This window comes from Athene noctua, chromosome 9 (genome assembly GCF_965140245.1).
Source record: "Athene noctua chromosome 9, bAthNoc1.hap1.1, whole genome shotgun sequence".
NCBI classification, from domain to species: domain Eukaryota; kingdom Metazoa; phylum Chordata; class Aves; order Strigiformes; family Strigidae; genus Athene; species Athene noctua.
In genome coordinates, this window is record NC_134045.1 from 7,475,108 (window position 1) to 7,499,699 (window position 24,592).

General features: G+C 40.1%; 2 protein-coding genes across 3 annotated transcripts in view; one reads left to right on the top strand and one right to left on the bottom strand.

Moving 5' to 3' along the window:
• Window positions 1-27: 27 nt before the first annotated feature.
• On the bottom strand, window positions 28-5,225 carry SLC7A6OS (solute carrier family 7 member 6 opposite strand). 2 transcript variants are annotated; one of them, XM_074912850.1, is made up of 5 exons: window positions 5,042-5,225; window positions 3,766-4,140; window positions 1,740-1,937; window positions 729-858; window positions 28-266 (listed from the first exon to the last, which is right to left on the bottom strand). In XM_074912850.1, the coding sequence occupies exons 1-5, from the start codon at window positions 5,201-5,203 to the stop codon at window positions 145-147; spliced, it is 987 nt and encodes a 328-aa protein (XP_074768951.1). In that variant the 5' UTR covers window positions 5,204-5,225; the 3' UTR covers window positions 28-144. The 2 variants fall into 2 exon arrangements, with proteins under 2 accessions (XP_074768951.1, XP_074768952.1); XM_074912851.1 differs by having other exon boundaries at window positions 1,740-1,940.
• A 44-nt stretch (window positions 5,226-5,269) lies between these two features.
• PRMT7 (protein arginine methyltransferase 7) overlaps window positions 5,270-24,592 on the top strand; it is a 63,554-nt gene continuing 44,231 nt past the window's right edge. Inside the window, exons 1-15 of the mRNA XM_074913669.1 lie at window positions 5,270-5,331; window positions 5,994-6,167; window positions 6,979-7,015; window positions 8,367-8,516; window positions 10,158-10,266; window positions 10,603-10,715; window positions 11,957-12,198; window positions 12,344-12,521; window positions 13,622-13,749; window positions 14,548-14,689; window positions 15,192-15,275; window positions 16,507-16,554; window positions 20,460-20,549; window positions 21,211-21,372; window positions 23,770-23,844. Of these exons, the coding sequence (XP_074769770.1) occupies window positions 6,073-6,167; window positions 6,979-7,015; window positions 8,367-8,516; window positions 10,158-10,266; window positions 10,603-10,715; window positions 11,957-12,198; window positions 12,344-12,521; window positions 13,622-13,749; window positions 14,548-14,689; window positions 15,192-15,275; window positions 16,507-16,554; window positions 20,460-20,549; window positions 21,211-21,372; window positions 23,770-23,844 (1,653 nt within the window). The 5' untranslated portion in view covers window positions 5,270-5,331; window positions 5,994-6,072. The remainder of the gene's footprint in view (window positions 5,332-5,993; window positions 6,168-6,978; window positions 7,016-8,366; window positions 8,517-10,157; window positions 10,267-10,602; window positions 10,716-11,956; window positions 12,199-12,343; window positions 12,522-13,621; window positions 13,750-14,547; window positions 14,690-15,191; window positions 15,276-16,506; window positions 16,555-20,459; window positions 20,550-21,210; window positions 21,373-23,769; window positions 23,845-24,592) is intronic.

A 24,592-nucleotide genomic window follows, 5' to 3' on the forward strand; every position in this document is an offset into this window, starting at 1 on the left:
CAACTTTTACCAGGAAGTTGTTTTCTGGGGGTTTTTTTGGGGGGCATTTTTTTAGTCAATGTTCTTATGAATAGCCATCAGCAGCGTGTGGATTTTCATTCAGTTCTACTCCAACAGTAGCATTTCATCTTCAGAAAAGGACTGTTAATCAGAATCCAAATCCTGGACCTCATCATATCCAAATTCCTGTAGAACCTCCTGTCGGTATTTGTTCCATGTTCTTCTCCTGTAACACTGGTCCTCGTCACTGAAGCTCTCTTCGGACTCTAAAGATAAAGAGCATCAATGCTTTTAGGGTATTCCCTCTTTTTAGTTAAACAACTAAGTTAATCAGGCTATTTTAAGCTTCTTGAATAACTAACAGATACTAAGTCTGAACAACTGCTATGTTACATGAGATGTGTATGGTGCTTGGACTGGGATGGGGAGTTAAAAAAGCACGGGTAGTGTTTCACAGGCACATGGAATCAAGTCATCTGTTCCTTCTCAGAACAATTAGTCCTTTGCAACTGCAGCAGCCTGAAATGGAGTTCTTAATTTTGGCTTTACACAAACACTAAGATCCCTTGTACTTCCAAGATGATGATTCTTCTGTAAGCAGATTTAACCCATTGTAAGAGCAGAACACTACCCCGGCAGTGCTCAGGGTTTTTTTAAGACTGCATGTAAAAAGGGTGGGATTTATATTTGCACAGCATGAAAGCAAACAGCATTTATGACAGGCACACCTTTTTCTCCATCACCATCCTCCTCAGGTAAGAATTCATCTTCATCAGGATAATCATTACGCCAGTTATTTTCATCATTTTCATCATCTTCATCTTCATATATTTCCCCTTGCACATGATCATCATCTACCTGCATGTCAACACACAATGTTCACTATAAATACTGACACTCAGCATTAAGTGGTTTTTCATCCACCTATACAATACTGTACAGATCATAAAGAGCCAAGAGATACTTCTCTACTGCATGCATGAGTAATTCTGCAGTTGCACAAAGCACACTGCAGAAAAATCTGTACTGTCAGTATATTCACCATAATATAGGTAACTGACTTTTCACCTAAAGCAGGTAAGTCATGCATTTAGATGGTCTGCTTTAAAATTTAAGTGCTAAGATTAATGTCTAAATTCTACTCACTTCAGTAGTAGAGTAGTAGATCAAGGAAAAGTAGCTGCAGGTTCCTGATACGTATGTGAATGATCACAGTATCTATACTAAGACTAAAGCTTACATTTAACTTCCTAACTCCACAGTCACTGAAGGACAATTGTATTACAAGAAAATGTTTTGTATTAAGATTCAAGTCAAGTCTTCAAATACTGAAAAAGCTCTGTGTTCCACATTGCTCTTTTCACTCAAAAAGAAAAGAATTTAGAACTACATTTAGAACTGTATTTAGAACTACATTTTAATCACTGCCTCCTAATCACAAATGAAATGTGAATTACTTAAGTTTACATTTGTGTGCCAAAATGTATTTGGCAGTTTAAAGCCAGAAAAATTCTTCTTGAGTCCATGAGCACTATCCCTTCATTTTTCACTGTCATATAATTTGCTTGAATCAACAATAACCTGCAGGAACACAGGATGGGCAGTTACAAAAAGCCTAACACAGAGGTCACTGAGCATACATGTGATATCTCAAAGGATCTTTCTTGGCACAGCACCTTTTAATGATGGGACTTTAGGCATGTTCTAGTTAAGAAAGATCTGTTTTCTCACACCCTTACCAGTTCATATTCTTCTCTATAGGGCTGTACAGAAAGGATATTTTGGATCCAACCAGGAGCTGATGTTTCCATATAGTAGATGTCATAAACATACTCATCTTCTTTCTCATGGTGTTCTTTTTTACCATCTTCAGAAACATGTAAACGCTCACGGATCATCTCTACTGCATTGCAAAGAATCACATCTGGATCAGCTTTCTGCTGAGAAAAAAAAAATAAATATGTATTTCCACTGAAGACATACACACAACATGTTAGTTACAGCCAGCAGTTTTCTTTGTAGACAGTAGCCAACAGCTAGATAAGGATGACATTCTGAAATCTTAGACCAAAACACTTTCCTGTTGGATTGCTGATATTTAGAACAGAAAGACACTGAAGAATTTTCCAATTACCGTAGTAAGGTGCAGCCACACCTTGTTGCAGATGATAGGAGAAAAACTTCTGGGACAAGTTCATTAGAAACTATTAAAGGGGATATGACTAATTCCATAGGACTGTTAATCTGTTCCTGATGACGTGTTGGTTGAAAAGACAAGTTTTAAGACAGCCTGTGCTTTGCAGAGCATTACACTTGCAACACTAGAGGAAGGATGTGCATACAGTAGTGCAGATCATATGCAAGCAGATTGCAGTATACCAAGTGTGCAGGAGAAACAAGGAAAATGTGATGGATTAATGGGAAAAGGCTGACAGGCCCTACAGGCAGACTTTTTATTTATTTCTTCACTTCAGCTTGAACACAGAAGAAATTTCTTCATGCTTTCACCTTCCTAATAAATTATTTGCAATGTATTTGCTTTAGTGACCTGCACTTGGATAGTCTACACAGGCAGGGGTTTGCTGCCAATTTTTCTCCGCTAGAGCTTTCAAGAATATCTTGTCCAATCCACAATGGTGTCTCCTGCACTACTTAAGTAATTCTGAGGAACAGCTACAGACCAGCCTTTCATTCACTTCCAGATACTTACAGAATGAAGAAGCTTACTTGTTGCTTTCAGCACTTACTGCTAGCTCTAAAAGAGTAAGATTCTGATGCTACCTCAGTTTCATTTGTTTTTCTAAACAGTGGAGTGATATGTAACAGTTAACATGTCAAATGTCTGTTTGAACTACTTGCTTAATAGAAGGTGAGAGTTCCTACTAAACTTTGATGGCAAAGCCCTGAAATAACCTAAAGATGATGAAGGATGACAGCTGATTGGGCTCTTCCTCACCTGGCTATCTTTAACATTAGGCCTTTAAGTTTTCCTCAGAGCTGTGATGTGCTGCACAAGTAAAGCATCCATATGTACTTACATACAACGAAGGAACTACTAAAGAAAGCAGACACAGCCCTCTTTCCTTCTTTTCCATATGGTTATGAGTCTCTAATGCAAAATCTTAACACTCTGCATACAGGGCAACCCCAAACAGAAGCAGAGCTTCTTCATACTTAAAACCATGCTAGATGTAAGCACATATTCCTCCACCTGAAAACATACTTATAACACCAACGAAAACGGGACATTAAGGCTTAAGCAGCCTAGAGTTATGCTAAAACCAAAACATACAATAAAACCTTATATTGAAATTATGAGAAGGGGAAGCTCAAAACTATCTTCTCCTTTAATGAATCTTGCCTTCAAGTGACATTTTTAGGCATCTGGGCAGATAAGAAGACATTGAATTAAGATTTTTTCCTTTCTAGGTAGAGAAGAAATTAATAACAAACCTCAAAGATCCACCTTACAGATGAACACGACAATTTATACATCAGAACAGGGTACAGAAAAAACAAGGTGGTACAAGTCCTTTCTGCAGCAGCCAACTCCACACAGCTGTCTGTCTCAATTAGTGCATTTAAGGATCCTCATGAAAGTTACTCCCTGTAAGATATTCCAACTTGCAAATATCCAGTTAAAGCTCCTATTAAACAGTGGCATACTTACAATGCAAAAAACCTTCCATAGCAGTCAGTTTGCCCACATGTACCAGTCAACAGTGATATCAAAGTACTGCAAGTACACTAAGATTGTTTGCTGACCTGTGGGTTTGCAGCAGTTATGCTGGGGTCTCCCACCACCTCCTCTTCTTGTACAATATCAAACAACTGGAATTCCCCACAGCAGTCTGAGCTCTTAACAGCACCGCTCTCCTTCTGTGAAGCATCTTCTGTTGCTTCAGAGTCTGATCTGTCACCATCAAGTGATGCCTCCCCATTTATGAGAGGTGCAACTGCTTCAGTATAGTTAGGTCGATGACTGGCTATTACACGGTAACGGTTTTCCTTCCTTTTCACTTGCTTGGAAGAGCGGAGTTCCTGAATGATTCGCTGAGTGCTCCCCAAAGAGGGTCGCAGACTTTGAGCTGCTTTGTCTCGAGTGATCACTTCTTGAACGTATTTCTGAACTGGTTCATTCTGGGTAGAGGAACAAGAAGGAGGAATATAATGACACCGTCAACATAGTAAGCAATATGCCCTCCTAGAAGTGGTTAACAGCTACTGTTACTGGTGCTTCCTATTTGAGGACTGCAGTACCAATGTTCCTAACAATATTCAAGAAACTTCTGTTACTGCTTTAAGCAACCCAACTATCATAATATTCTCTTGATATAGGGGAAAAAAGCAACACATAATTGTAAATTTAAGACAGCTTCAATTTTATTTTTAAACAATATTATTTTGTGGTACAGAATAACCCTCCAAACAGAAACACGTGCTTTTGGAAGGCTACAGTTGTCCTAAATTTAAGGACTAATATCCTTTAGAGTCTCCTGTAAAGACCAGTTCCCAAGAAAGACCAGTTTTATTCAACAAAAAAGGCTGTGCAGTGGATGGAGGTTGTTAGCCTTGCAGTGCTTCAGCGCCTCAAGCTGCAGAAATTCAGGCTTCACTTACTGACTATCCCATAGTCCGTAGGTAAAGAACAGTCTGTAAGTATAGAAAAGTCGGTAGGAACACAACTTTTGACAGTGGTCACTCTGTGCTCCGTTCCTTAACCAACCGCCTGCCCTGCTCGCAGAGCTGCCGCCGCGCAGCCGGCGCTGAGGCCGCGGGGAAGCGACGCCCGCCGTGCCCTGCCTGGCCGGCACCTCGCACCCCGCCGCTGCTCTCCGCGCCACGAGCACAACTTGGCATCCCCAAGAGATCCGAAAGACCCGCGTGGGGCAGCACCGTGAGCCCCGCGAGCGCTTGCTGCTTTCAAACGCCCCTTCGGGAGCACAACGACGTGCCCCTGCCGGGCCGAGCCGCCCCCGCCCGCCTGAGGCGCGGCCGCGGCCTACACCGGCCCCGGCGCGGGGCGGCAGGGCCACGGTACCTTGGAGGACACGGTCGCCACCAGCTTGAAGAGGCTCCTCTCCACCGGCTGGCCGGCGCCGCCGCACTCCGTGCGTAGCCGCTTGCAGGCGAGGAGCAGCGCCTCGGCCGGCTCCGTCCCGCCGCGCTTCCGCTTGACGCGCAGCACCGCCGCCCGCTCCATGGCGCCCGCGCCGCACGGCCCCGCCCGCCGCGAGCCCCCGCGGAGCCCCGCCCCGCCCGGAGCCCCGCCCCGCCGCGCGGTGCACGCCGGGCAGGTGGCGGCTCGCGCACCGTGAGGCGGCCTGGGGGGTGTGTGGCGGTGGGGCCGTGGGGTGGGATCGGATCGGATCGGATCGGATCGGATCGCGGCTTCTCGGGGCCGTTTCGCGCAGGGGATAGCGAAGAGCGTTCTCGCGGTCTCCCGTCGCAGCTCTTTCCTGAGGTGGGGCAAGATCCCGGCCGAGGCTGCCCTGCTCGTGGCTGGGCCTGTCCCGCGGTGACGCCCGCCCCCGGCATGGCTGCCGCAGCCCGGGCGCGGGGAGCCTCCGGCAGGGGCTTTGCCCCCGCCCTGGGCCTCCCCACCGCGGCCCTGTGCCCCAGTCAGGCAGGGCGCTGCGGCCGCCGGTCCTCTTGGCTCTGCCGCTGCCCACAGCTGGCAGGTCCCTTTTCAGACAGGGTGTGGAGACCCCCCCAGAGAGGGTGGTTGGTCTCACTCGGTGCGTTGCCTTGAGGACAGGTGGTGTTCCTTGAGAGTTTGCTGCTGCTTTTTTTTCTGGGCTGAGTTCCTGAGCAGGGTTGGGTGACGGTTTGAGCTGAAAACGTTCTTACAGAAAAAATGCAAGGCAGTGACCAATGCTTCTGGACCAGGCAGGTGTAACAGGGAAAGTATATATGTATCCATAGCTCAACTGTTGTCTGTTGTTTTCACTTGAAGTTGTGTGGTTTTTTTGTTTTTTTTTTTTTTAACACAGCCAGTATTTTGGGTATTATACTGAAGCCAATACAGCAAAACCATAAATAATAAATAAATAATACAAGTTGGGATTGATCATGAAGACCTTTTGTGGAAGAGCTAATCCAACCACTGGTGCAATGGAGTGGTTAGAAGAGGATGAGAACTATGACTATCATCAGGAAATTGCACGGTATACTTGAAAAAAATAGCTTATTGTTCCACTAGAGCTACAAAAAAGAGCAAACACAACTTGTTTTTATGACAGATTTTGGTTTTATGGAAGTTCCAAGGACACAGATTGTAGGACAGTCTAAATGTTACAGTGCCCTGTGTTGTACAGGACTGACTAGAAATGTAGAATTTTGTAAAGTATTCTCCAGGTAGTTTCATTCTAAATTTTTAAAAAAACATTTCTGAGGTGCTTATCTTAATGCTGACAGTGACTGACTTGTTGCAAAATGCATTGACTAAATTTCTTTTAAATCCCCAGTGCAAGAAACAATTACTAAGCGTCGATTCCTGTAGTAACTTTTTAAGAGCTTCATGTAACAGCCAGAGAAATTGGGAAGATTAGATTTGGGAGTATTTTAAAGTAGTACGACCCATGAAGAAATGAATACCAAAGAAATTTAAGTCTTGGTAACAAATGATTGACCATTATTAAGCTATCTTTCATTGCTGTGTATTGCTCTGTATGAACCTCTGTCCCTCTGTTATTTCACAGCTGTTTATTCATAGGTTCATGTATCGGGTCTGTTGCTGAAGAGAGGAAATATGTCAGCAGTTAATTGGTTTATGTATATGCTGATGACCAGATCACTGAAATGACAATATTCCTTAGATTTGGGAACCAGTTCAGATCCTCAAATTGTATGGCCCCATTTATGGTTCATGGGGACCCGTTGCCTTAGTAAGAGAAAACAAAGGAGGCTATATAAGATCTAGTGGTTCTGTCATGCTTTGCAGTATGTAGTATTTTGACTGGATTTTTTAAATTTTAGGTCACGCTATGCAGATATGCTTCACGATAAAGACAGAGTAAGTATAGAAGCAAAAAAACTTCTGAATGGTAGAGAAAATACTAATCTCCTTTCTCTTGAATAGCTGTCTCTACATGATTATACAGGTTTCTCTGAAGGATGAAATGATCGAATTTGTACCCTTTAAGATACCAGACCTGCTCTTAGATCAACATCTGACTCTTGAGTGTTCTGTTGTTTACTACAGAACATGATATTAACATTGTTTGCTGTTCTATGTTTGACATTTTTGACAGAGAGAGCTCATTAGATGAAATATCAAAGGCTATAAATGTGAATCTAGTTTTTATAGGAATGTAAGTAAAGTCTATCTTAACTCTCCTGTGATATTTTTAGCTCTTATTTACTGCTTAGGATTGAGAAGAAAATTGAGATACCATATCTACAGGCATGATAAAGTCTGGAATGGATGGTTTAAATGTACTTTCTAGCCATTTAGTCAACCATTTAGTCAATAACCTTTATAAAGATTTTTATGGTGTCTATACATTGATGTATTTTATGGTGTCTATACATTGAATTCATACTGAATTGGAACATGCCAGAAGGATCAGGCATTTAATAAGCCATGTAGAGACAGCAAGTGGTGTCTAAGTAATTAAAACGACTCTACTGGAGTTATATATCAAAAGTGTTAACTAGAATGGTTTGGAAAAGAATCCAGCAGATTCCAAATATCCAAAGATAGTGTGTTACTTGGAAAGGCTTGATAAAACATTCCTTTTCAAATTATTTACAGTAGGCTATTATGCAGTAAATATAAGCATATATTTCACTATGTATACTGTAGCTGACAGATGGCAGGATTGGTTTTTTCCCTGTTGTTATTGCTGGTATGCATATAGTGCCACTTAATGGCACATAACCAAAAGCCAGTATTTATACATGCTGCTTCTCATGTGGGAATGTTTTCCGGTATATGGAGAGGAATCTAAATCCAGGATACTTCAGGTCTTATGCTGTCAGAGGCACTAGAAGACTATTTGAGTGGTGCTGCAGGGGAAAAATAAGAAGACGACCAGTAGTATTTCACATGGATCTTACCTATTATTTTTATGTCTAGAAAATTTATTGCATTTGTAAATTATGCATGCATTGTAAATAGCTGATTGATCAATCATGAATGGTGTGATAAAAATGGATGTGCTTTAAATGGACTGATCCCTCCAAAACCACTTCCTTTTGCTGAAAATGTCTTTGGTGGGACTACAGAATGAAGAATGTCTGCAGGTGTTTTTCTAGTTATAAACTTACAGTCTGAAAGTGCAAGATTTCTCTACAAAAGTTAAAAGTTTAAATAGCTAAAAGCTTGCTGATGTCTTTCTTCTTTGTTTTTCCCATCTCCACAGAACACAAAGTATTACCAAGGTATTCGTGCTGCAGTGAGCAGAGTAAAAGAAAGGGGTGAGAAAGCAGTTGTTCTAGACATAGGGACTGGCACAGGACTCCTGTCTATGATGGCAGCTTCAGCAGGTGCAGATTTCTGCTATGCTATTGAGGTAAGCATTTGTTATTGGTTACACATAATTCTGTGTGCATGTTCATAACCTCTTTTTAGAGATTTAATGCAGTTGTTCTGTCTGAATGATCAGTGTTGTGGATGCATTTGCCATTTTGTATTGTGGTTTTTAAAGTGCAAGTTTGATGCTTTTATCTGTGTGAAAAAGACTTAGATCCTACAAGCATATGGTTGTAAAGACATAATTTTTCATTCTGGGGATAGTTTCTGTAAATGTACAGATTAACAGTACTAAGTTAAGTTTTATAGTGTTCTGTCTTCTCTACTTATCAAAACTCAAGTGTAATATGGAAAACTTGATAAATGTTTTTGAAAAACCTGAGTATTCTCAAACTATATTGTTGATCTTGCTAAGTTTCAGCTCTTGGAGATGGATTCTTAGACCCACTTAATAATAACATGAATCCCATCTTAATAAAGATACTGTCTCATAAACTTATTTTCCATTTCTTTGTGATTAGATGGAGCATATCCTTTTTTATTGGCAGTTAAACATCCTGATGGTTATTATCAGTCATTTCTTATATGAAGAATAAAAGGAAGATTCTGGCCAATTTAAATTTTTGGTTTACACATTTGAAAAAACAAAAAGAAGATTCACTTGTCCGATGTTCGTAGTTGAAAGGGTGCGCTATGATTTTTATCCAAGTAAAAATTTATATTTTTTAATTAGGATTTTATCCTATGATCATTTTTCAGGGACAGTTATCTTTCATGTAGGTACAGGAAGCAGTAGCCTCCAGAATAAATCTGTTCACAGCCAATCATAGGGAAGAGACAGTATAAGAAGTGATGTGGTGGGAGGGGTCTTTTCCCTTCTGCTTAGTAGTTTGTTGACCACCCTGGTGGAGGAGGATCGCTAGCTGGTGGGAGGAAGGGAGCCCATGATGGAAAATAAAAGCCTCATCTGAAGTCTGAGAGCTACTGGTGTAGGTGTTCTAATAGGAATACATTATTCCAGTTCTGGAACTTGGGCTAGGTTCCAAAGTGGCCACAAATCTCTTAAGTAGTCAGGTTGTGTGGCTGAGTAGAATATTAAAAAAATTTTTGAGTTTAAAAATTTTTGAGTTGGATGTGGATGTTAAGCCCTTTCAACACATTCTTCATTGTTCTGCTATTTTCAAGCTATATATTTTCTCTATTCCTCTCGTTGTTCTAAATGAAATAGAAATTCTCTTCAAGGTTATGCTGTTAATAAAAGCAGATTTTTGGCATACTTAAGTGACCATTTCAGTGCTGGTTGTTTTGGGTTCTTTTATGTATTTATTTGTTTTGAGCACGTAAAAGCCTCTGGGGGCCTCTCTTGATGCATGCTTATCTTTATTTTTTAAAAATAACAAGTTTAATGTAAATGCTAAATGTGTATTCTTGTCTTTCAAAAGTTAAATTTGTGTAGCTTTTGGAAACAGCTGATTGTGTGTAACAGTGACATTGGAGCCCTATGAACCTTTGAAGTGAGGCTTGCTGTCTTGTTTCCTGGTAATGAACTTCAAACAGGAAAAGATACAGAAGATGTTAAAATTTTGGCAGGACTAAATATGCTGCATTTTGTCTTGGTGTCCTTTTATTTTTGAAAGGTAGTGTTAGCTTACTAGTTTGTTAAGAGTCTTGCTATTTACAGGTTTTCAAGCCCATGGCTAATGCTGCTGTGAAGATAGTGGAGAAAAATGGTTTTCGTGACAAGATCAAGGTAATCAACAAGCACTCCACTGAAGTCACAGTTGGCCCAGGTGAGAAAAATAGGCTAGGGTTAAAAAAGTTGGAAAGTACCTCAAAACCATGAGGGAATATGTATTCTTCTCACTTTCTGAATGTTTTTAATTAAACCAAGCAAATCCTTTACTCTCTAGGAAGTAACATTGGAAATTTACTTCAAAAGGAAGTGTTGAATAGTATTTCAGTAGTCATTTGTATTTCAAGTAAACTTCTAAAAGAAAATAATTTTCAGTCTTCATCAGGCTCTCTAACAGGAATAAGTTTTTGAATGACTTGTGTTTTCAGTATAGTATTTTCTTGAAAGACATATTAAAATTCTCAATTTTACTATGTTAAATTCTGTCTTTTAGACGGAGATATGCAATGTCGTGCAAACATCCTGGTAACAGAATTATTTGATACAGAGCTGATTGGAGAAGGAGCTTTACCAACGTATGAGCATGCACACAAATACCTTGTACAGGTAAGAAAACAGAAATTGATAGTGTGTCAGATTTATCCGCAGAGAAACTCTTCTGTCTTTTTTGGAGTAGGATAGAGATTATACTTGATTTAAGCTTCTGTATCCTTTGTAAATACACCATCAGCTGTGCAAATTTCTTATTCTGTGAATAATTTTCTAGATTCATTCCTAGAATAAAGCTATCGGGGTGCATACTGTAAATCACAGACTCTGAAATTACACTTAGTTGCTTTGTATTAAAACCAATAACTTGCTGGTTAACAAATGTCTTTCAGAAAGGCATCCAGTTCTGATTTGGAACTTTCTTTAGTAGTTTGTTCCAATGGTAAATAGGTCCCAAGATGTTTTAAAAAATTATTTTCCTCCTAAATTTGATGGGCTTCACCTCCCAGGAATTGCTTGGGTTGTTTCTGAAGGAATTCTTGCTACTCTGCATGGTTTTTGCCTGTGAAAATACTTTAAACACTATAATCAAATTATATGTCAAAAACCCCCACTGGATATTAATCCATGGGTGTGATTTTAGGGCTTTCTCCTTCACTCCTTCTAATTTTTCCCTTTAATTAAAACGTGGATAGCAATACTTTATTTAGGCTTATAAGTTTCGTTTCACCAGTTCTACATGTAAAGACAATAGCACTCCATAACTTTTTACTGCTCTCCATATGTAACTCTAAACTGTAACTAGACTTTTTTTTGGTGAAAGCATTGTTCTTGGACTTCACAGTTAGCTCTTAGTTCACAGTGGTTTTTTAGAACAATTTACATGTTTTCTACTCTTTAAACATGGATACAGAGTTACTATTGCATAAATATTTGAGCAGTTATCTTTCTTATTTACTTATTGTAATCACAAACTCTGTTTTAATGTTGATAGCTTAGTAGATACCTGCCTTGGGAAGCTCAAGATAGATCTCTCATCTCAGAATGAGTATGGAAATACATGTTTAACTGAGGCCAGTAAAATGGTACTGTTGCATGGTTTATAAAGTAATCTGGCCTTGCTGAACTACACTGAACAGGATAGATAACTGAACAGGATAGGTGAGTGTATCGTATTTCACAAATAGAGAAAACAAAAGTGCTCTGATGTTGCAGAAGTCTCTGAAATTGTGTTGAAGATTTCAAAGCTCCTAGTCCAACTTTTCTTCAAATTGTTTCACATTTCAATTGATTTCATTCTCATGCATGTTACTAAGTCAAATTTGATGAATACGTTTACCCTTTGTTTTAACACTCAGGAAGGATGTGAGGCAGTGCCTCACAGAGCAACAGTGTATGTCCAGTTAGTGGAATCCAAAAGAATGTGGTCCTGGAGCAAATTGTTTCCTGTTCATGTCGAAGCAGAGGATGGTGAAAAAATTATTGTCTCCCCTCCAGAAATGGAGAACTGTCCAGGTGTTCCGTCTGTTTGTGATATCCAGCTGAACCAGATGCCTTCAAGTGACTTCACTGTCCTTAGTGATGTGGTGACAATGTTCAGGTAAAGTAGGCGTCGTCGTTTTGTTCAAACCAAAATTTTCCTGTTATGCCTTTTATATAAGTTGTGTATTCACTGTGGGAAGCTAGTGAAAATTTCTGAAGAATGCTGAACTGTTTCTTTTTACAATTTTGATGCTTCTCTGCAGTGTGGATTTCAGTAAGCCAGTAAGGAGTGCTTCTACCTCCTATAGAGTGCAGCTGAAACCTGTAAAATCTGGCAAGGCACAAATTGTACTTTCCTGGTGGGATATTGACATGGACCCTTCTGGGATGATAAACTGCACAATGGCTCCAAACTGGGTAAAACCCACTGCTGCTTTCCAGGTAAAATACTGAGCCTTCAGATACTATCATTGAATGACTGCCAGTAACTATTTTGGGTAAAGGCCATACTGGGTGTTTTAAGCAGCTGTGCCTTAAACTGCATAGGAACTTGCTAATGTTTTATGTATTGGAAGATGCTACATAAGGAAAACATAGAATTGTTAACTTTATTATGCACCCCTTTTAGGTTTTCTTTCATGTAAGACTTGCCTTTAAGCTTTAATGTAAAGCTTCAAAACTGAATCTTTCAGACTTTTAAAAAATTATTTTCAAGAAATAAAATATTTCCACATATTTTTTCTTAACTAGTCTCTATCCCTTGTCAAAATATTAGTCTGTGATTTGCTTCCATGTAGTTCTATTAAATTTCCAAATAAGCGTTAAGTTTATGGTAATATACTCCCATAAAAAAGGCTGGTGTTGGAAAATGCTGGGTTGATACTGGATATTTAGAGGAACAGGAGATCACTGTGAAATCAGATTCATGGGGTTATGTATGAATGTGTTTACTAGTAGGATCAACTTAGTTAAAAGGAAACTACAAAATGATTGCTTGCACTTAACCATGTTTGAGAATAAAATTTGAAACTATCAAGCTTCAGGGCATTCAGTCAGCTTAGAATGACCGATCAGCTTGGAATATTTACAGTGCAGTTTGAAACACAAAATAGTTGTGCTGTCATATCTGAGTGACACTAAGTGACCTTATTTGATACATGAGGCTTCAACCACTGATCACTGTCAGCAAATCCATATAGGTTTCTAACGTAAGTGAACTATAGAGACAAAACTGCATTAATAAATGCAAAGTGTATTTTGGATTTGGTTTTCATTTGATTAAAATACAAGCTTAGCTAGTCAGCAAGCCAGTGGACTCAGGCTTGTTCTGTTGTAAGAAATCTATATGTAGTAAATTTATTCACTATATGGTATTAGTCCTTACTAAGCCTTGCTGATGTGAACAAGATTCTTTCAACTAGTTGTACATCAGCACTTCAAAGTTGTGCCCATTCTTACGAATTGATTTCCTGGTATATTTTTACTTTCCATTTACTGTTTATGAGTTAATTCCTAAGGTTTTGTTTATCAACCTTTTTCAGTGGAGAGATCACTGGATGCAGTGTGTGTATTTCCTTCCAAACGAGGAGCCAGTTCTCCAGGGTGAGAAGGTGTACCTGACTGCCTGTCGTGATGAGTACTCTGTGTGGTATAAGCTGCAGAAAGCCAGGTAACAAGACGTGTGTGTGAAAAGGGAGGGTATTATTATTCCAAGCTCGAGTATGTGCTGTTCTTAGAAGCAGCTGTTTTGTAGAAGAACAAGATCAGAACCTGAAGACTAGAAAATCATTAAAAGCCACTTTATGGGCAATGCACAGGTGAAAAAAACATGTGATGCATAAAAACAGAGTTGAGGTTTGGGCTGCAGGCTCCTGCCTTATACCTGGTGGCATTCTGTGACAGAGAATCAAAACCCACTTATGGTAGGTTCCTGGAAATCCTAAATATATCTGGGCTGAGTTGGCATATAGGTAAAGGAGTGTGTAATTGCCATGCTGCCTCTTTTCTATTTTCTTAGCACTGTCTTTTTGAGATTAATGCCTTGTACTCAAATTAAAAGGAGCCTAATCATGTTGGTTGTAATGACAATATCAGCCAACATTTTAAAAACTCAATGCCAGCTTTAAAAGTTAACTCCTGAATTGTGTGTGCCTTTTTTTTAACTTAGGAATCCAAATGTGTAACTTTTTTCTAAAAGGTCAAAGCCTAAAATACCTAACCATCACAGTCAGTGGGAAAGTTTAGGCGGTTCTTGGTTTGTTTTTTAAAAAAAGATGAAAATTGGCTCTTCTTTTCATTTGGAAATAAATGCAAACCTAGAAAAGGGTCCTCTCAGAACTACTAGATTTGAAAAAGAGTGGAGTCCAAATGCATTAATGTGCATACTACCTAAAATGTGTAAATGCACATGTTTGTGAAAACATATTACTGATGCTGTAGTTAATACTTCATTGAAATTTTTTTGCAGAGGAGAAGAGGAGAATAAATCAGATGTTCGTGTTGAGAGTCCTGTTTGTAGATGTCAGGCTCATCTTCTTTGGAACAGACCACGCTTTGGACAATTAAATGATCAGAATCGAACACACCAATACATCAAGTCTTTGATGAAAGTGAGTGCAGGTTGCCAGTAGGTTTTTTGGCTTCTGCCATAGATGTGTGTATTGGCTTTTTTGCAGTAATTATTAGTGGAATTTGTTTCTCCCTTGCTAAAGGATTTTGCTTATAAAGTATATTTTATTTACATGAGCAGATGTAAGTTCTATTTTGTCATGAAAACTTTGCTATTACTTTTTTTAGATTCTAAGCAGCCATTTTTGCGTAGGAATTTGTAGCAACTCTGTGTATCTCTGTGTAGAAAGAGTATTGGGAGTTGAGTAAAGACACCCAATGCATTTTTGTGTAAACATTTTCTGACCTAAAACAAGGGGATTAGATGAACATTTCTTAATAGTATGCTGTTCTGCTTGAAGTGGTTGTATTAATCACTGTATCTCCCAGTCCTTATTTGATATGAAAATGTGTAAAGTGGGGAAAAAACACTACCAAGATGTCTAGAATTTGAAAACTCATTCATCTGGAATAGGAATAACAATGACTATTTAATTTCTGTAGGTTCTGAAAACAGATAGTGTTTGCCTCTGTATCAGTGATGGCAGTCTGCTGCCTGTGCTGGCTCACTATCTTGGAGCAAAGCAGGTACAGTACTTCTTCCTGTTTTTTCTTTCCTTGTATTTTAGCTTGGTATTTCCCATCCTCTCATCTGGTTCAGAATTTCTAGCCTGTTATTTAGTTATTTTCAGTGCCACTTCAGTGACAAGTGAGAAAGAGGCTCCCATTGTGTTGAAGAGGAGGTTAAATTCATCTCTGATCAAGCTGAAGTCTAGGGAGATAATAATTACCAGTTTTGATGTTGACCAATATGTAACCTTGAATGAAAGCAGTGTTCCTCATTCCCCACTGATTGCTGTTTGCCATTTTGTATCTTGGTGGTTTTGCAAATACTGTTTCTACCGACATAAATGTCTGGCAATTTTTTTTCTTCTTTTGTGTTTCCAATTCCATAATTACATTTATTATCTAGTCTGAAGTGAAAGGTCTGCAACAGCAAGATAGGAAGCAGTAAGAATACTGAATCTGTGTGTAAATGAAAGCTGCCTGCCTGTCTCAAGTGTATATACCATACTTGATGTGTTTTCTCGTGGGGTTTGTCAAACTAAAATCTATTACAGTTGGGCTGAATATCTGGGAATGTGTAATGTAATATAATCCTGAGGAAGTTGCTAGGCAATTCATAGAAATAAACAAACGTGGAGTTAAACCAGTGATCCATGGCCCCTGTATTTTTGACTTTAGTAATGGCTAGTCACAGACAGCCAGGAGAGAGGAAATGAATAGGGCAGACACAGAAATCCCTATAGTATTTTCCTAGCCCTGTAGCAGCATATTGCCTAACTATTCACCAAAATTGAATAAAACCTAATTTCTTTCTTATTTCCAGCAGCTGGTGTACTGCATTGTACATGTGAGCTCTGTCCAGCTGATACAGTCAGATCACATTAAACAGTGCTTGGAAGGAGTAAGCACTAGTGGAGGCTGATTCAGCACACTGGCAATATGCTTGCATTTGTTCTGGAGTGTATATATGCCTAGAGCAAATGTTAATATGCTATGTGCAAATAAATATTTGCATTTTGTTGGTTTTTTTTTTCTTGTATGGCTGTGAAAACAGCATTATTTAGCCTGTAGTTATTGGGGGATGGAGTTTTTTTGTTGTTAAAAAGGTACATGAGAGTGGGCTGTGGAATAGATGCATGGTTCTTATGAACTGTGTTCACTAGGGCATCAAAAAAGTTCTTTCATTGTTTTTTTACATATTTTAATTAAAAATTAAAAAGCTAGACGACTTAATGTTGTATATTTTCTTTAGGTGTTTACATTAGAAAACTCTGCTGTGTCCTGTTCTGTCATGGAAAAAGTGAGTATTCAGCTTTCTGTTAAAGCAGTAAATGAACTCATGGCATTTCTAAGGCCAGAGTTGATGCTTTTGATTATCCTTGCATCAATTGCTTGGAGGTTAAATCAAGTTTAATAAATGTATTTGCTCACAGAATCATCTAGGTTGGAAAGGACCCTGGAGATCATCTAAGTCCAACTGTTCTTCTAGCACAGTTCCCACCTACAGCATATCCTTAAGCTCTAAATCGACCCTACTCTTGAACATCTCCAGGGATGGGGACTCCACCACCTCCCTGGGCAGCCCCTCCCAACGCCTAACAACCCGTTCTGTAAAGAAATGCTTCCTAATATCTAGTCTGAACTTTCCCTGGCACAACTTGAGGCCATTCCCTCTTGTCCTGTCGCTTTCTACTAGGCTAAAGAGGCTCATCCCCAGCTCTCTGCAGCTTCCTTTCAGGTAGTTGCAGAGGGCGATGAGGTCTCCCCTCAGCCTCCTCTTCTCCAGACTGAACAATCCCAGTTCCCTCAGCCGCTCCTCATAGGACATGTGTTCCAGACCCTGCACCAGCTTTGTTGCCCTTCTCTGGACATGTTCGAGTAACTCTATGTCCTTTTTGTAGTGAGGGGCCCAAAACTGAACACAGGAATCGAGGGGCAGCCTCACCAGCACCAAGTACAGGGGCAAGATCCCTTCCCTGTCCCCACTGGCCACACTAATCCTGATACAAGCCAGGATGCCATTGGCCTTCTTGGCCCCCTGGGCACACTGCTGGCTCATATTCAGCCGGCTGTCAATCAGCACCCCCAGGTCCCTCTCTGACTGGCAGCTCTCCAGCCACTCCTCCCCAAGCCTGTAGCACTGCTGGGGGTTGTTGTGGCCCAAGGGCAGCCCCCGGCATTTGCCCTTAGTGAAACTCCTCCAGCTGGCCTCAGCCCATGGCTCCAGCCTGTCCAGGTCTCTCTGCAGAGCCTCCCTACCTTCGAGCAGATCAACACTCCCACCCAACTGGGTGTCATCTGCAAACTGACTGAGGGTGCACTCGGTCCCCTTGTCCAGATCATCAATAAAGATGTTAAACAGGAGTGGCCCCAACACCGAGCCCTGGGGGACACTACTCGTGACCGGCCGCCAACTGGATTTAACTCCTTTCACCACAGCTCTCTGGGCCCAGTCGTCCAGCCAGTTTTTAACCCAGCGAAGTGTGCGATTGTCCAAACCTTGAGCAGCCATTTTTGCCAGGAGAATGCTGTGGGAAACGGTGTCAAAAGCCTTGCTAAAGTCAAGGTAAATTACATCCACAGCCTTTCCCTCATCCAATAAGCAGGTTGCTCTGTCATAGAAGGAGTTCAGGTTTGTCAAGCAGGACCTGCCTTTCATAAACCCGTGCTGACTGGGCCTGAGCATCTGGTTGTCCCTCATGTGTTGCATGATGGTGTTTAGGATGAGCTGCTCCATCAGCTTCCCAGGCACCGAAGTCAAGCTGACATACCTGTAATTTTCTGGATCATCCTTCTGACCCTTCTTATAGACGGGCGTCACATTGGCCAATTTCCAATCAGTCGGGACCTCCCCGGTCAGCCAGGACTGCTGGTAAATGATAGAAAGTGGCCTGGCAAGCACCCCAGCCAGCTCCTTCAGCACCCTCGGGTGTATCCCATCTGGTCCCACAGACTTGTGTGTGTCTGTGTGATGCAGTAGGTCACTGACTGTCTCCTGGATTGCAGAGGGGTCGTTCTCCCAGTTTCTGTATTCTGACTGCGGAGGCTGGATTTCATCAGTACAACTGATCTTGTTATTAAAGACTGAGGCAAAGAAGGCATTAAGCACCTCAGCCTTCTCCTCATCACTTATTGCCGTATTTCCTCTTTCATCTAGCAGGGGATGGAGACTCTCCCTGGACTTTCTTTTGCTACTGACATACTTACAGAAACTTTTCTTGTTATCCTTGATTGCAGAGGCCAAATTCATTTCCAGTTGGGCTTTAGCCCTTCTGATTTCCACCCTGCACAGCCTCACAGCCTCTTTGTAATCACTGTGTGTGGCTAGCCCCTTCCAAAGGCTGTAAACTCTCCTTTTCTCCCGAGTTGCAGCCAAAGCTCCCTGTTCACCCAGGGTGGTCTTCTCTGGCGTTGGCTTCTGTTAGAGCACTGGGGGACCGCCTGCTCCTGAGCCATTAACACTTCTTAAAGAGCGCCCAGCCTTCCTGGGCCCCTGTACCCTTCAGGAGAGTCTCCCAATGGATCCTTTCAAGCAGGTGCATAAACAAGACAAAGTCAGCCCTTCTGAAGTCCAGGATGTTAGTCCTGCTTAGCTCTCTCCTGACCTCTCTAAGAATAGAGAACTATGACTTCATGATCGCTGTGCCCTAGTCGGCCTCCAATCTCCATGTCGTCCACCAGCCCTTCTCTGTTCACAAAGAGGAGATCCAGCAGGGCACCTCCTCTGGTTGGTTTACTCACCAGCTGCGTCAGGAAGTTGTCTTTCACACATTCTAGGAATCTCCGGGACTGGTCTCATTCTGCTGTGTTGTATTTCCAGCAGATGTCTGGGAAGTTAAAGTTGCCCACAAGAACAAGGGCAAGCGATCGTGAGATTTCACCTAAGTGCCTATAAAATATCTCGTCCATCTCTCTGTCCTGGTTGGGTGGCCTGTAGTAGACTCCTATTACAACATCTGCCCTGTTGGCCTTCCCCCTGATTCTAATGCAAAGACACTCTACCCTGTCTTCACTACACCTGTGCTCGAAGCAATCATAACAGTCCTTAACATACAGAGCCACCCCACCACCTCTCCTTCCCTGTCTGTCCCTCCTAAAGAGCTTGTAACCATCAATTGGCACACTCCAGTCATGGGAGACATGATCGTACAGTTTGATAAGACTGTGGGAGGTGGGATATGTTGGAGGGAGGATTTATGATTTTTTCCAAGGAGTTGTACAGAGCTGTGTGCAACTACTTGGAAGAATACGTCCTGTTGGAGAAACATCCAATCTCAGACTTTTAGCCACAAGCTGAGTAGATCACTGGGGAAGTTGAGCTGAGCAGAGAGAATATAGTTGCCAGTGCTTGATCTCTCCTTGCAGATGCCTGTTGGCTTGTCTTCTTGAGCTGCTGTTCTGCTGCCCTCATTGCTCTGGTGATAAAAGCCAAGCTGTTTGTTTCCTAGGATTAGTGGAATGGGAGAGCATCCTGTAGCTTGCACCAGTCTCACCTGGAAAGTGGCATCTAGTAGTTCTGTCTTCCAGCTGAGACAAGTTGGGAATGCGTGCCCTGCTCTTTGGCTCTTAGGAGGCAGTAGGCAATGGGCCTTAACTGCAGGTGATGGTTCAGCGGCTTCCTCGGGGTAGGGTACAGAAGGCCCTGCCAGTGGAGCAGAGGCTGTTCAGGAGAGGCAGCTAAGGTCTAAGAAGTGACTGAAACCAGCTTCCTGAAGTCATTGTTCAGCTGTCTGTTTTAGTTGGCACTGTATATTTGAAAGATGTCTATCTCAGCCTGTGGCTTAGGAGTACAAAAACTTGAATGGTAGCAAACTGGGACTCAAACCTGGTCTCAAGCAGCCAAATAAGTATTATTTCAGGTATGAATACACTGCTTATCTTTCGTGACTGTCCTTCCCATATGCTTCAAAGTACAAATGAATGAAGGTGAGGCAACTTTTGTGTTTCCTACCTTTTTATATACTTAATTGAAGGAATATGTAGGGCATGTGCTTTAGTTCACTAGGTGTGACATGTTGGCTCAGAGTGCATGCACCCTTCAAGAATAGACTTGTATTGTCCTGATGAGTTATGGCAGGCAGTTTTCTAAAAATTTGTTTCACTATTGGTTTCCTTTTGTTTATTTCTAATAAAATTATTATTTTGGTGTGGGTTTGAGTCTCAGCTGTAACTTTTGATAAAGACAGTATGCTACTTATTTTTTAGTTTTTTAAAGCAAATCATCTTGAAGATAAAATTAAAATAATAGAAGCACGTCCTGAGTTGCTGACCTCTTCTCATTTGGAAGATAAAAAGGTATGTTACAGTTGTCCAATACTGAATTTTAGTGGTGTGGTGGGGAGCAGAAGGTGAAAATAAATCTTGCTTTCCTTCTGTGCTTCTGTAATCATAATGAATCCCATTATGTCCTAGTTCATATAAATTATAACGAGTAGATGGTTCAGACGTTGTCCCACTGAAACTAAGTGAGGCTTAGTCTAAAGCCTGGGAGGGTTTTTGCTTTGTTTTTGAAAGGGTATGACTTTCCCTTCCTGCACAATTACACCAGTTGTAAGGGCAGTTAAACTGGTTTAACTGCATATGTTCTGCTAGGCTGTAGCTCTTCTTTCTCAAGCCACTCAGAATATTGCAGTTTATTTGGAAGTACTAACATCCTTAAATTAAAAATTTCAAAATTCTATGACTCTTACTACAAAGCCTTCCAACATAATACTACAATATTTTCTCTCAAACTTTACTGTAGGAAAATTAATTTTAAAATTTGCCAACTAAAAGCATGAGAAGATTGTTGTGCGGTATATGCAGTATTAAATCTTTGTGGAACAGTAGAAGTTTTTATCTAGATGACTTCACTTGCTATATTGCATTGTCTAACTATTGAAGATCTAAACAGCCTGTGTTACTGAGTTGTTATTTTTTATTACAGTGCTTTTAATTTCTTTCTTTCTTTGCCAAGATTTCTGTTCTTCTGGGAGAGCCATTTTTTACTACAAGTTTGTTGCCGTGGCATAACCTTTATTTCTGGTATGCTAGGACAGCTGTGACCAGCCACCTTACCAGCAGTGTCACTGTCCTACCTCAGTCTGCTTCTTTGCACATGATGATTGTGGAGTTTCAGGTGAGATTGTTTAGAGCTATTGATTTGATATTTACACTATTCCACAAAACTGAGTATTCATCCAGGATTTTTTAACAAGTTTATCTCATCTTAATGCAGTACACTTTGATATGTTTTGCACTTACCACCTGAGAAAAGACTGTTTGACATCTTGAAGATGAGTTTTGCTGTTTCAGCCATTTCTGTCAGAAAATTAACTTGAGTAATTTTACCATTTTAAATGAAATGGCTGAGTGTTTTAAAATTTTTCTTTAGATTAGAGAGATACTGCTGAAGCATGTGAGAATTGTGGTTATTTATAAAAGTAGATATTCTGCAAAATAACAAGTTTTAAAATTATGCTTTATGAATATAATATTGTAGGCAGGATTCATAATTGCATGTTCTTTTTTTTAACCACTTGAGGCTATGCACAGTTCTAAATTTGAGAATAATAGGGGTCACATATTAATACTTTGAAAAGTCATCTTTCAGAAGTTGTACAAAGGTACAAACTTTTTTGCAGTTATTAAGGACTTTGTCAGTAAAAACTGTGAAGAGATTACCTACAATGACAATGGAAATTAAATAGTTACTTTTGTAATCGATACGCAAAGTTTTTGTCCAGTAGCTTTAGTCTGAAATTGTATAACAAAAATAAACATATCTGTAAATTTAAAAAAATGCCTATAGTCTAATGAATTTTCACATTAAACATAACCTTCAGTTTATCTGTTATAAATACCAGGTCTTTTCTCTCTCTTTTCTTTTGTCTGGTTCACCAGCTGTGTAGTTTTGTGTCTGAGCCTTCTCTCCCTTAACAGTTTCCTTCTTTGAATGTGCTTTAACCTTGTTCACTTACTTCCACCTTTGATTTGTGCATGTGAAAATATGTATGTTCTTTGTCCCTCTGGACTAATCAACTACACTGCATGTGTTTACATGCCTTTGAGTTCTCTGCAAAAATGTAGAGAATTTAAATGTATCTGAGTAGATAATATAAATCTGAATCTTACAATAGGGAGCAGTTGTTTAAGACTAAGCAACAGTAATGGGACTGACATAAGCAGTTAATTTTAATACCATGCTCTCTTACTCAGAGGATTTACTTCACTATTGTAAGGAAGCAAGCATTATTCTCTTCATGTTCTGGTTGAGAAAACTGAAGCATGCAGTGATGATTTAAGATTATTCAGCAATCTAGTAGCAGAATGTGGAGTGACATTCACATCACCTGAACCTCAGTTTTACACTTTTATGTACAGGGTTGTGTTCAGAGATGATTCCACATAGCTATTTTGATAGAACATTTAACTTGTGTTTTGTTCTGTTAAGCTACTGCAAAAGCTATTGCTTTAATTTCACATTTTCCTCTTTGTTCAGTGGTGAATCTAAAGATTACAGTCTCTGGGCTTTTTTAAATAACCTCTGCATTTACCCGTTCTTGGTTAGACAGAAGGAAGAGACATAGCGTTGTCAGGTATTCTGCAGAACTGGCTCCCTAGCTGTTCTGCCTTGTCAGAGTAAGGATATGTCATTACAGTTAAGCAGTTAGCAAAAGCTGGATCCAGGAGAAAGAATTTGATGAAATTACTTCGGTTATAAATTTGTTTAGTCCATAATTGCATTTAGGGAGCAGGATGCTACCTATCTGGTTTGATAGTTCTATCAGATATACCATTCAGAGATTCTTTATCATTACTCTAGTTCATGCTTTATTCAGGCATAAATTACAGCAGCATTTATTTAAATGTATAGCAGTCCTGCTGCCATCTTGTAGAGCAGGAATATTTGGGGTTTCTAAGTGTAACAATGAACAGGTAATAAAATATATTTACCACATCTACAATAGAACAAGATCATCCACAGCCAGTGAATGTTCTTGTTCTATTAAGAGACCATTAATGCAGTCTAAGAAAAGCAAAAGTTGAACTGAATCACTGTTTCTTCGGTGGATTGCTAAAGTTAATGAGAGGCATAGTATGAAGCGTGTAAAATAATTTTACTAATCTTTGGACTGCTAAAGGGAAGAATGGTAGTCAGTAGGCTGTAAGACATTTGATGCCACTGGGAGCACTTACCTGTGCTGGGTAGTGGAAGTGGGAGGCCTGTAAGGGGGGCTTCATCTTGGCAAATCCATACCTACTCTAAAGTAAATTATGCATAGAGATAGTGGGAAATGTGACAGATTGTTTAGAGGAGTTGAAAACAGTGGCTGAAAATTAGCTGAATTGCAAAGTACTTTCCCGGAATTACATTATCTTCCAATTCTTGCAGTAGTTCTGATGCTTTAGGAATGTATAGATAGTAAAGCGTTTTCATCTGGCTTGTTATCAAATGTCCAAGCTACAGCTAAAATTATTTTAAGATTTCCTGTTTCTTTTAATAAAGCCAACAAAATCCTGTTTTCTTTTTTAGGACTTATGGAGAATCAGGAGTCCATGTGGCACCTGTGAAGGTTTTGATGTCCGTACTATGGATGATATGATTAAAGTAAGAAGACTGAGAATAGTTTCAGCACAAGTCTCTGCAAAACAGAATAAAACTCACACTGGCTTAAAGTATTTAGTGACTTTGAAAAACTTGTATGTTAGGCACAAAACCATTGGTTTAGTTCTTCATTAATGTAGTGGATATTTAGTACTTGCAAAACAGTAACTTTGGTGGCATGGGTTTTGGGGTTATATGTTTCTTCTTATTTGTCAAGCTCTTCAGTACTTCACACGGTTTTGAAAATACTTTTTTCAAAAAGAAAAATATTCAAAAAGAAAAATACTGTTCTCAAAATGTTATTCTGAGCTTGAAATCAAATCATTTGGGGGTTGTTCATAGATGAATCCTGATGCCTTTACTTGCCCTTGCAGGTACTTTTGAAAGAGAAAAAGGCTTTTTGATTTCCAAGAAATAGATATGAAGGGTGAGATTTATTTGTATCGGTTTCTAGAGCTGTACTGTCAATATCCATATCTGAGTTAGCCATTTAGATTGCCTTTATAGTCATTGTGGAGGAGAGGACTACAGGCAGTTCTGTGGTAGAATTCATCTCAAGGGAGGGGAAAAGATAAATGCATTGTATTTTGAAGGCACCTCTTTGTGTTTCACTGCTGAGGACCATAGTCATAGCAATTAGTTCATGCATGTAATTCGTATTTTCTCTTGTGCCTAAAAAGTACAGTACTGTCCTCCTGCAGCTTTATTGCTTAAATACTCTAGGTTCAGGACACATAAATAACTTGAAAAC

Bases quoted from the DNA above. Each gene is read 5' to 3' on its own strand.
- SLC7A6OS (XM_074912851.1), bottom strand. From the start codon at position 5,203: ATGGAGCGGGCGGCGGTGCTGCGCGTCAAGCGGAAGCGCGGCGGGACG. The intron at 1,941-3,765 runs GTCAGCAAACAA...TTTTTTTCTCAG, and splicing joins TAACTGCTGCAAACCCACAG to CAGAAAGCTGATCCAGATGT. The intron at 267-728 runs GTGTGCCTGTCA...CTTTATCTTTAG, and splicing joins GGATGGTGATGGAGAAAAAG to AGTCCGAAGAGAGCTTCAGT.